The 12,347-nt window shown below is 45.2% G+C and overlaps 1 protein-coding gene across 1 annotated transcript in view; it reads left to right on the forward strand.

Annotated features, from left to right (window-relative positions):
- The first annotated feature begins 7,136 nt into the window (after positions 1-7,136).
- The window catches only part of MB21D2 (Mab-21 domain containing 2), a 60,765-nt gene continuing 55,554 nt past the window's right edge, over positions 7,137-12,347 (forward strand). Inside the window, exon 1 of the mRNA XM_082003715.1 lies at positions 7,137-8,065. Coding sequence (XP_081859841.1) covers positions 7,861-8,065 — 205 coding nt within the window. The 5' untranslated portion in view covers positions 7,137-7,860. The remainder of the gene's footprint in view (positions 8,066-12,347) is intronic.

A 12,347-nucleotide genomic window follows, 5' to 3' on the forward strand; every position in this document is an offset into this window, starting at 1 on the left:
GAGCTGGTTTTCTTCACAGAAGCTAGTGTGAGACTGTGTTTTGGATTTGGGATGAGAAACTGTTGATAATGTGCTGATGTTTTGGGTTGTTGCTGAGCAGTCAAGGACAGTCCAGCTTCTTGTGCTGGCCTGCCAGCAAGCAGACTGGGGGTGCACGGGAAGCTGGGAGGGGACACAGCCGGGACAGCTGACCCAGACTGGCCAAAGAGATATTCCCTACCATACAACGTCATGCCCAGTACATAAACTGGAGTTGGCCAGGGGGTGGAAATCGCTGCTTGGGGACGGGCTGTCGATCACTGGGTGATGAGCAATCGCTATATTGGGCATCACTTGTTCTTGTACGTTCCTTTGTTGGTATTATCATTGTTGTTTCCTTCTTTCTTTCTGTCCTATTAAACCGTGTTTATCTCAACCCATGAGCTTTTTTTTCCTAATTCTCTCCCCCGCCCCACTGTGGGAGGGGGAGTGAGTGAGCGGCTGCGTAGTGCTTAGTTGCCAGCTGGGGCTAAACCACGACACCAGAGCTGTGCTGAATGCTGCTTCTCAGCAACACAAAAACCAAGCCCTTAAAAATCTGCCTGCAGTGGCCAGATGCAGAAAGGTTTTTAGTGAAGTAGGGAAGTTAAATAAAGTACAGACCTAAGGCCTCCTGGATTTTATTTTAATGTATTTTTATAGAAAGACACTCAGAAAGCTCTTAGATATCCATGCAAATGAAAGGGAAATTGATATAGAAGTCAGTGGTTTGACAATCAGTTACAGATTGGGATATTCTAACAGGAAGCACAATGTGGGGAAAGGCAGAGGAAAGGGACTATTGGCTTTCAGCACATGACCAAGGGACTGTGTTTTCTCTTTGTGCGGATGCTGCCACAGGGAATTGTAGCATTTCCTGCAAACCTCCTTTTTCCTACTGCTTTATAACAACTTGTAAGAAGTGTGTTGTCCAGGGACATAAGACTTCATACACTTGTAAGAAGTGTGTCTTTCCCCCATCCATCTGAGGGCTGGAACCTTTCTTGTTTTCAAACTTGGAAAAACATCCATCTTTTATAGCTACAACCACTACCCAATGGTCTGGAGAACGGAGTCACCTGTTATTTTAAATAACAAATGATGCTGGGATTGGTACATGATGAGGCTCCAAAGAAGCAGCAGGTATGTCTAAATCACATACAGAGTTTGCATGAAAAGTGTTGTGTTGAAATATGCTCAAGAGCTGCAGAATACAGTGCGGGGGTTAAACTGCTGCTGACAGCCACCTTGTGAGCAGAGAGTTGGCACAGGAGAAATGGTGTAATTGGTTCTTCTCACCTTAGACCTATACATCATTGCAGGCACAGACCCGCTGGTAACTTTTCTAAGCTCCTGGGTAGGAAGAGAGTTGCTGAGTGACATCTTTGAGCATTCAGTGAAATGAAACAGAAGTGTTAATGACCAGATCTTCATTAGGTTTATATCTGGTTTCCAATACAATAGGGCCCTGATTCTCATTTGTGGCTTTTGATATTACTGTAATACAAGTAATTAGCTACAAATGAACAACGGCAATGAGTGTAGTCAAGCCATACATAATGCATGTAGATGTGTAAAGGAGCATGTCTTGCTGTTTGTATACTCCAGTCTGTCTCACCAGAATTTATTATTATTATTATATATGGAGCCAAACCCAAACACCGAAGCTGAATCCTCTCCATGTAGGGGGAATTTGCACATAGATCAGGGATTCTTTGTTCTGGCCATATCCCTGTACTAGAGCACTATCTCCAGTGCAGCACTACATAAGCGCCCAACACTGCTCAGGTCTGAATCCAGATTTTACTAATTGAGATAATTGAAATTTAAAAATAAAACTAATGACAGAAAATTGACATAAGCCTGGGAAATGAGCAGCAGAAATATTTCCAAACATTGCTTACAGAGGCCCTGAGCCAACCCACTTAGAGACTATGAAGTTTATCAGATCAACTTCAAAGGTGCCTGTGTACAGTCTAATTACACTTAACAACAATGAGATAAACAGATCACCAGTATTTTTTCTCAAAAAAAAAAAGGACACTGCTGCAAGAACAGATGCAAGAATAGTAAATTATCTCACTGGGGTCTTTCAGTAGTTAGTGTTTGAAGAGGAGTCTGCTTCTTAGAACCTTACTTCAAAAGCCTTGGTGGATATACAAGCTAGATATATTTCTAGCTTAGGTATGCACTAAACATCTGCTATTCTTTTAGAAAACATTTTAAGTGTCCTGAGTATGAGTACTTTGAGGCTGGTTATGACAGATGCAATGCCATTGTTTCGAAAGATTTTAATGAGCACAGCTCCATTGCCATGTGGACAGCTTGATGCTGTGTTCTGCTGACAGGATGTAGGAGATCACAACTCTTCACAGCGGAGGCATTTGTGGTTTTTTTAATCTGGAGAAAAAGTTTAAGTCTGTCCAGAAGGCAACACACCCCTTTTTAAAACCATCTCAAGATTGTGGTATGTGCTGGGTGCTGTTGATCTGTCATAATCCTTTGCATATGGAAATTGTGCCTGTAAATCACCCAGATTTTTATTTACAGACAAAGTCTCTGGTGACTGGAGGGGGAACAGGGGCAGGCAGAGTTTCTCATGGTCTCTGGGAAACATCTGGGACACACTAGGTGTTTGTAGAGGGACAGAGTTGAATATAATCCATCCTGCTTTGACTGGCAAATTTTGCAGCTGGTACCACACATGTCCTCATGTGGAGACAGATCCAGGTGATGAAATTAATGGGGTCCATGGGCCAGAATGGGAATGGCTTTCCTCTATAAATGGGGCAAAGTGAGGGGGAGGTACAGAGCAGGAGCCCAGTTCCTTGCCAGCTCCAGATCTCCAGAGTCTGGGAGTGCTCTGGTGGGGCTATGTGACTTTACGTCCACTACAGTTCATTCAAGTCTTGCCCCTTTGAAGCATGCAACTGGAATATCAGAGCCAGAGAGATAGCATGAGCCCAAACTTCATCTGAAAGACTCTCTTTGCTTCGAGTCTGTGCTAAACTTGGCCTTTGTTCATCCTAGTCTTGTGGAGTCTGAAGACTGCTAACTGTAACTGCTGTTTTGCAGATATTTTTGGGGTGTGTGAAATAGAGGCAAAGCTTCTGGCACCAGAATGAAGGGAAGTCCTGATGCAGAGAAGCACAAGGAGTGCATTGGTGACATCATGGCATGCTGTGACATTCCAATTCTGTCTGAAAGTGCCAAAATGCCTCACTGTGGAACCAGACTAGGGACTGCTAAGTGGAGGGAAAGACCTGAAGAGCAGCAAAGCAGCTGGAGTATGTAAGGGTATCACCAGGGCAGCCTAATGAAAGTGAGGTCCTGATAAATGTGAAATTAGGTTTGGTGCTACTCTGGGCTCCTTCCTCCTGGGACTGTCACAGCTCTGGGCATTAAGGCCATGCAGAGAAAGTGTGTAAGGAGGAGGAAAAGGAAAGGAGGGAAATCTCAGTTGGGGTTCAGTTATTGGTGGGAAGAACAGAGTTGGGTGCAGAGCCAGTGAAGGGGAAGGAGGAGTATGGTACAGCAGGATCCTTGTTCTGCTGCTGAGCTACTCCCTCCCGGTGCATGGCTCACTTCCCTGCTCTGTGTCACTCCTCTTATCTGCACAGACAGCCTGTTCTATAGGCCAGGAGCAGGTTTCTGCAACACAGGACACAAAGGACTCTTGAACAGCTTAGAAGGTAGTGCAATAATGTGAAGTAGAAATTGCAGCCACTAGATTGGAAAAATAGAGCATGTCTAGTCAGTAATTTTGTTCCTGGTGAAGCCCCTTGCCACATGAAGCTTTGAGCTACAGCTGCTTCAGTGCTAAGTACAGAAAAGGAAGATGTTTCTTGAGTCTACTTTTAGCCTCAGAAAATCTGGGTATAATTTCTATGAAATGAGGGATGAATCTAGCTCATTCTGTGTCATACTCTTAACTACCAACTGCAGTGAAATATCCTAAGATAACGTATCTGAGGCTCCATCTTATTTCTGGATCTTGTTCCAATTAATTCCCCCTACCAGTTTGCAACACCTAAATGAGGTCCACTGAGCATCAGGCCCCCAGTTGTCTGGTCTTTCTCCCTTGGTGTACAGGGCCAATTCCTCTTCATAGCTACTGCAGAACTGTTTGGCCAGCTTAGGATGGCGGTATTAATACTCACTTGCTATCCAGCAGTTTTTTAAGACAGCCTATTCAAGTGTGAAAAACATTTTGAGGTCTCAGGTCATGCTACAGAAGTGAGAACAGTTATTTCTTCTCTTTTGCTTCATTTCTCTGTGGCCTGTTCTATTTCTAAATGCTGGAAGTGGCACTGAGCAGAAAAGAGGCTCCCTGTTCTGCAGGAGAAAAAGAAGAGGGAGTCTATTTTGCAGGAGAAAAAGAGGAAGATGCTTTGAAGGAAAGAGAAAAGACACGGGAGAAAGGAAGAGTGCATGTGAGAGGGAGGGCACAGATTCCAGTGAAGGTGAGAAACAGTTTAGTAGTCACGGTGTTCAATCCCTATCCTGAATAAGGTGAATATCCTCACGGGTAAGTTTTGGGCCCAGTATGGCAGAGGCCATAGATTCCTCCTACGCCTCAAATAATGCTCACAGGAGGAGCTTTGAGGATGCTGCAATGTTTCCACAGAGAGTTCCATTTCAGAAAGAAAAAAGATTTGGTAGAAAAACTGGCCAACCGTGCTTGCAATCTCATTCTCATGTATTTGCTCAAGTAATCCCCAGTGCTTGATTTACGTAAAACTTGAATTAACTGTGTATTTACTCAGACATCTTAAATTGCACTGATGTGATGAGGTAAAATCGCAAGCTGATGCAGTTTCAAGGGTATTAAATAAGCATATGACAGTGTGGCAGATCCCACTTGCCACTGAGGCACCCAAGCCCATTCAAAGGTTTCCAGAGGAGGCAGTAAAAAGGCTCCGTCTTTTGCAAGTACAAATGATTTTCATGAAGGAGAATTTCTCTTACCAGTGAGGTGGGGAGGAGAGGTGTGTTACCTGTCAGAGACTCTTGAAGAAAACTAAAACTGCTTGCTCGATGCTGCTCTTGGTGAATAGTGTCGGTTTGAGCTCAGACACTAAATGAAGCACATTCTTGGTGCTTGGTTCCAAGCAATTTCTGAATAATGCATGGTACCAGGAATAAAACAAATTCCAGATGAGGAAGAAGCATGGATCAGTTAACACCCTGATCTAACAGAAACTTTCTGCAAATATGAAGGTGACTATAACTTCAAGCAGAGGTGCCATTAAAAAAGGCAATCAAACTGAAATCTTCATTGCTTCTGGCATTAGCTGTTTCTGAAGCACTTTATGTTTCCAGTAGGTGTTTTTTAGTGAATTCAAGCAATCAAAGCTCGTTATGAAGCTGTTTCTCAATGGGATTTAAACATTTTGAATGAAGAGGGGGAAAAATGATAATGTAAGTCTGTGCTTGATGTGGGTGGAGAGTCAGTGTGACCATTTGGAGACACTCTGAAAGACAGAATCTGAGACAAAATACTCATGGAAAAACTCCTGAAGTGTTAAAATACGATGCAGCAAATAAGGTATGGTTAGGAAAGAAAGCTACCCAGTCCATGAAGCATATGGAGAACATCAGCTTGAAAAAGATGAGGCAAAAGGGGTTGGGGATGAAAAGTGTAGCTGGTATCAAAAGGTCCAGCTACTTTGCCAAGTGGTGCCAGTGATGTGTATGTCATAGCTGCTAGCAGTTTGCACCACTTTGCAAAAGTGAAACAAGGATACCCGTGCAACTAGAAGTGGTTATGGCAGGCCCACAAGGGACTTACAGATGTTCGAAGACGGATAGGGCAAAACAAAAGGTCTTGAAGTGGTTTGGGGTTCAGGAGCTACTGTGACTTCTGTGGGAGCGGTGTTATCACAAGAGGGAGCTGTCCGCCTGTATGAGATTGCCACCCCAGACAAAAACACACTGCAGAGAAATGGCAGCAGGGTGCTCAGACCCCGAGAGGGGCAGGAGGCAAGAGGTTCTGGGTGCTTAGACATGCAGTGACCACAGCAGGCTACCATGGGAGGGCGTGGGCTGAGCCAGGTTAGCAGAACTAATCCTGTACGGCAGGCCACCAACACTGAACGCTGCTAGTTGCTCTTCTGCAAGTCTGATCCTACATTATGTTAATGTTATCAGTTAATCGTTTTTATTTGTAAATAAAATACTGGGGAGGGCAACGAAGGGGAGGTGCTTGGTCCAAGTCAAGCGTGGTGCCAGTCAGAGGTTCATGTGACAATGCAGCTGATCCCCAAGGCTCAGGTGGTGAATGAAGTCGATGTGTGCCAGAGTCGGCTGTGAGCAGTATCTGGACACAACAGGGCCTGTGTACCCAGCAGAGGGCATGTGCATGCACATGCACACGCTCCTACCTTTACCTTTGGGACATCATTTCTTAGATAATGAGCATATCAGTGCCCTCAAAAGCTGTGTAAGTAGTTACAGGACAAAGCCAGAGGCATCAGCCGTTCTCCTTTGAATAGGCTGTGGTTGCTGTTACAGGGTCCAAACCTACCCCTGATTTTCATTCTTGTTTCAGATAAAGTCCCACTGCAAGAGGTGCTGAACTCCCATTTCTGATCAAGATTAGTGGTCCAGAGGAACCAAGCCACATCCCTGAGCTCAGGTCTAAACACTAGCATCTCTGTTTACTATGCATCAGGGAAACCAGCCTGTAACCTCTTCACACAAAGCTTAGTTTCACCTTCCTGTTTTTTCTCTGAATGCCTCATGGCTAATTTTGGTAAACACATTTTACCGTAGTCTGGGATTGAGCTGAAAGCTTTGTTTCCTGCCAAGAATCTTTAGAGGATAATACATATCCAAGCAGTTTGCATCAGTGCCATAGCATCTGAAATGCCCTGTAGAAGGCTAACGCAATATATTTGTATGCTTCCTGGGCAGGAAGACAGTTCTTCCAGTGGATGCACTACGGTACATAATGGATTGTGCTATATAATGTTCAATGATGGGACAAGGCACAGAAGATCAGGCTAAAGGGAGAAAAACACTCCACGTTGAAAAGTTAGAAGGCATTAAAAATATAGAGAGAAGAAAAGCATGTAGTCTTGGTGATGGGGGAATGGATGGAGATCAGAGGTCTGGGCTCCTTGCCACAGGCTGCTTGACTTCAGGCAAATCTTCCAAGATCCCATTTCCCCTCCTACCCTTTGTCTGTGTAGCTCCGAGGAGCAGGATTGGTCTCAAATGCAGCAGTGAGGATGCTCTACCTTGGTCATTGCTTCTAAGACATATGATAAAATTTCTTCATATATATATATAAAAAACAATCTTCATGATGGCTTATGGAGCAAAAAAGGAATCAACGCCGAATGCCTCGGGAACATGTGGGAGGACCAGAGTTCCCAGCCGGTTATTAATCCACTTGCAGGACAAGGCTTTTGCTGAAGTTTAAAATTAAATTTCAATTTAAAAAAAAAAAAAAGGAATTTTATGCCGAGCCAGAGGTCTGGCTCCAGCCTCAGCACCCGCCCGCCGTGACGGTGGCGGCGGAGCAAGCCCCCCCGCCGCCCCGGCCCCGGCAGCAGGCGGCCCCGCTCCGCTCGGCTCCGACCCGGCCCCCCGGCGCGGCGGCGGGCGGTGGCTCCGCGGTGCCGCGGGCGGGGGCGCAGCCACCGCGGCCGCTTGTTGATCGCGGCGCCCGGCCCCGCTCCGCTCCGCGGCGCGCAGGCAGCCCCCGCGCCCGGGCTGGCCGCTGCTCCGCGGCGCCGCTCGCATTCTGCCATTGCAACGTTGCAAACCCCTCCTTTCCCCCCCCCCTTCTCTCTCCCTTTCTTTTTTTTTTTTTTTTTTTTTTTCTTTTGCCTGAAGATGGCGGCGCCTCTCGCCAGCAAGGCAGGGTCTGCCGGCACCAACAGCAAGCCTCCCTTCCCGGAGCTGGATTTCCGATCGGGAGCCAGGGTGGAGGAATTGAATAAACTCATCCAGGAATTCACCAAGCACGACCAGAGGGAGTACGACGACCAGCGAGCCCTGGAAATCCACACGGCGAAGGACTTCATCTTCTCCATGCTGGGTAGGGCAGGGACCGTGCGGGGCAGGGGCCGTGGCGGTGCTGGCCGGGGACCCCGGGGCAGGGCTCCCCGGCGGCGCGGCACCGGCGGACTCCTTCCCCGCGCCGCGGGTGCACCAGGCTGGGGGTCTTCGGCCTCAGGGCGGGTCCCACCCCCAGGAACCTATTTTTTCCTGTCCTGTCCACCTAGCCTTTAGCAGCGGTGTATTTATAAGCACAGAGGAAAGGTTAGGTCGCAGAGCTGGCCGGTGCCGGAGAAACACGCCGAGCCAGCAGGGCTGGAGGCGAGGCGAGCCCGACCCTTTATTGTTTTCCCCACCAACTATCAAGGCTTTAGGAAACACAGTTGTTTTTTCTGGACCGCTTATTTTAGTGCCTACACAGGAGCATCCTCTGAACTGCGTTTCTTGCTTAGGTTGCAAAACTTGCTACGAGTGGAGCAAGTCAGATTGTGGCGGGGGAGTCCTCATCTGCGTGAAACTTTGAATCGCGGGCAGGGATCCTTAAACCAGGGTGAAATATGTATGTTGGCCCTTGCAGAAATCACCTGGGCTCTGGCATGACTAAGGATTCTTAAGATTACCAGTGGAATGACTAACAATTGTGATTCTCTAGGTAGTCAGTTCCTGATAAATATTTACCTTGTTTTGATTAAGAAATCACTCACACGAATGGGAGCCTTCAAGATATGAAAGGATGCTCTTTAACATGCAGGTTGAACCTTGAAATCAGTCATCCAGGTTTGAATCAATATCTCAAACATTTCTGCATGTAAAATAAGGACATGGGTAAACAGCAGGTGTGGCCAGTGAGTGGTTCTTTGTGGCTCAGAGGTGCACATACGCCCTCGAAGCCTATTTGGTACAAACCAAGTACATGGACTACATGTACACTGTGAATAACCTACATTACTTTTCTCATTCAGAAGCATAGAGCTATCCTATTGCAATAATAATTATTTTCTGTATCAGGGGGTAATCACTATAATAGACCACTTCCTCTATAGCCATAAACATACCTACACTCACTAAATGAGAATCTACCTGTCCATATGGTTATCTTGTAAGGTACCTGGATAAGTATAATTGTCTGCTGTGAGATTTGCACAATTTTGAGTGTGTATTGCTTTTTCACCAAGGGCTGGACAGGATATAGCAGACTAAATTTAGCTTGAGAACAAGGACAACAAGTTGAAAAGTCAGTAGCATGTGTATTTATAGTTGCTGTTATAAATATTTTCCCTTCCTGTTTAAAAAAAAATGATGTGGTGAAGCCATGGTTGCTTCAAAGCCTGTAGGATTTTTGTTATTGAAAACCTGATCCTGTGGAAGTCATCCACTATTATGATCTGACACATTTTTCAATCAGGGCTTTAAATAACTGACTGAGGAAGCAGGGCTGGATGGAAGAGTGGAGAAGAAAACAGCAGAGAAGAGTGGAGAGAAAACAGCCAGAGCAGCAGTTCTGTGTTGTGAGGCTAGGAAGTAGGGAAAGCTTTGTATGATCCTGTCTAAGCCTTACTAGTCTTTGCAAGGGGCCAGGGACCACAGCATTTCTTCTTGCCTCATCGGGAGAAGGCAAGAGAAGAAAGACAGAAGAACAGGCTGGAGTGTGCCTTGTATTTCTGCAAATGTACCCTAATGCATTGCTGTTCATGAAAACAAGGAGCCTTAGGCTGTTTAGAAATAGCATAAATTAATGTGACTGTCTTTGTTAATATAATGGCTGGGAGATGAGTGTTCTAAATGTAGAGATTTATGGTATCTATACATTTCTATAACTGTGTAAATAATAATTTATAAATGTAATGAGATGAGTTTTAAATGTATAGCCTAAAATGGGGTTTAAACAAAAGCTATTTAAGTTATGACTGGCAATTTTCAATGAGACTTGTTTCTGAAAAAAAAAAAAAGAGACTTAAGGACCAAGCCCAGGACAGAAATGGGGATGGGGTGTCTCATTTGTCTTCATTAGACCCAGAAGTTATGTTTGTGGATCAGACCTTTCTTACCCAGCGAGGCTCTTAAATCTAAAAGGATTTAACTTATTAATAAATAGCTCCTTCCCCTGTGCCTGATCCCTCCCATACGTACTGCTCTTATCTCATCGGGCGATGATAGGAAAATTAAACGTAGCTTTCCTGATTTAATTACATTGGTGCGTAATTGGTAGATGAATGATAGGCGAGGAGACTTTGTGCGGATTCTCAGATGTTTGTACTCTGCATGGCTTGCCCTCTAGGTCAGATCTTTTCTTTCCATTTATATTAACTCTTTTTCGTCTGTGTTGTCTTGCCCTGGCTATTAGCAGCTGAACTCTGGGAGATCTCAAGAGTTGGGCTATGAAAAATTAGGGAGAGGTACTGTTTATTATGCCTTTGTACAAAATCTTGTGCCGTAAGCATTAGAATAGGCCTGTAAATGACCTACCTATGTGGTGGGGGAAGTGAGTATCTTCTGAATGCGTGCGATTCCTGGGCATCCCATTCATAGTCACCAAGACCATATGGTCTTGCTGACACCCTACACTGAAACAACAGGTGTCTTTTGGTGCCTTTGCTGGGTAGCTTCTTGTACTTGCACTGAGCTGTGCCTGATCATTACTTGTCTCTTTGACACAGGTATAAGGAGGGGAAGGCTGTATTAATCAAGAAAATGAGTGGAGAAAAGAGAGTCTTGTGTGCTGGGCAGCTGGCTATCTGGGAGTGACTGAGAGACCAAGCCTCTGCCTGCCAGTCATGAAAGGAGCTAATTACTTACTCTTCCTGTGACTCGGTTTTGGGGTTTTTTGTGCTTAGAGAGTGGTGACGGAGTATTTCTATCAAGTGATGATATTACAGTCAATGATATTTTGATTTTTAAAGCACTTGTTGCTATTGTGATGAGAGGTGCATAGCACTCATATTACAAAACCTGGGTCCCTCGCCTAGAGCGTATTGTTCCTGCAGTACAAGTACTTCCAGAAGACTTCTTTAATAAACATTACCTGTCTCTTTCTGTTCAGCACCTAAATAAAGAAGTGTTGTAATGCACAGATGTGCTAGGCTTAAAAAAAGCCATATAGCATGCTCTTGGGAACTAGAACATTACATATTAAACAGTCCCTTGAAATTTCTAGTGCTAATGCTGCCTCAAACCAGATCATGGGATACTGACTCTTGTGCTTTACTTAACAACAGGAGAAGAAAAGAGCAAAGAGGTATGAATAGATACAGACGATACAGGGCTCTTTCCTCCACTCCAGGCACACACTGGCATTCAGTCATCTAGCGCAGTTTTCAAGCTCTTCAGGTTGGTATTTTGTTTCCCTTTCCTATCATGAGTCTTTTTCTTCTCTGTAGAGTCAGAAGAGGAATGCTCAGGAAGTTTCATGCCATTCTCTTTCCTCTCATTGACCTCTCCGCCCCCAAATCAGGGGAAGGACTGGTTTAAATTCGTGCTAAAGTGGCATTTTTTTTCTTTTTTTTTTTTTTTTTAAGGCCTCTAGTGTATCTTTTTGTCACTTCAGTGGTTGCATCTCACTTCTGCAGAGAGGACTGGAGCTGCCCATCAGGACAGGCCACGCTTCGAGGATTTGCAGCCAGCTGCAACTTAGAGCTGTTGACAAGATCTCTAGAGAGCTTGCATCAGCACCCGATACAGGAGAGGTGGTGCGCCTATTCCCTTTTTCTGGTGTCTGCCCGGTGGCGCGCTGAGTGTGCTAAGTGTTTGTGATAGAGGTAAGGCTCATAGTGGAGGCAGAGCTGGCATCAGCAAAAGATTTCTGCTGCCAATACCAGCTTCCCAAATGGAGTGAGTTACCCTGCTGGGCCCCTGCATCTGTAGCAAGGCTTCCAGCTGTTTCTTGGACTGACAGGCCCAAAAAACATGTGCTGTGGAGGTGCAGATTGCTGTGCTGAGAACACATGTGTCCTGACAACAGCTTGCTTTTATTAGCATCTTCTACAAGAGGAGCATTTCACGGTTTTCCCCTGTACCTGAGGTCTGTATAACAGAAAAGCACACACAATGGTTGTGTGGCTCTGTTGTGTGTTTTTGTGCAGCATTTTTTCTCCCTTTCCCCACCTGGCATAACTTGCTGATGAAACCTTCTATTGTGGATTTGATTTCAGGCATTGTTGTAAGTGTTACCTGTTTGCCTGTGATTCATCATGGAAATTCTCTGGTTTCTGTTGTGGTGTTGAGCTGATGAAATAGCAACAGGATTGGAGCGATCTCTCTAGGGTTAAGTCTTTTGTGTGTGTGCTTCTTTTCTCAAGAGAGGCCAATCATGATAGGAGCACACT

This window comes from Phaethon aethereus (assembly GCF_964289735.1).
Source record: "Phaethon aethereus genome assembly, chromosome: 9".
In the NCBI taxonomy this organism is placed as follows: domain Eukaryota; kingdom Metazoa; phylum Chordata; class Aves; order Phaethontiformes; family Phaethontidae; genus Phaethon; species Phaethon aethereus.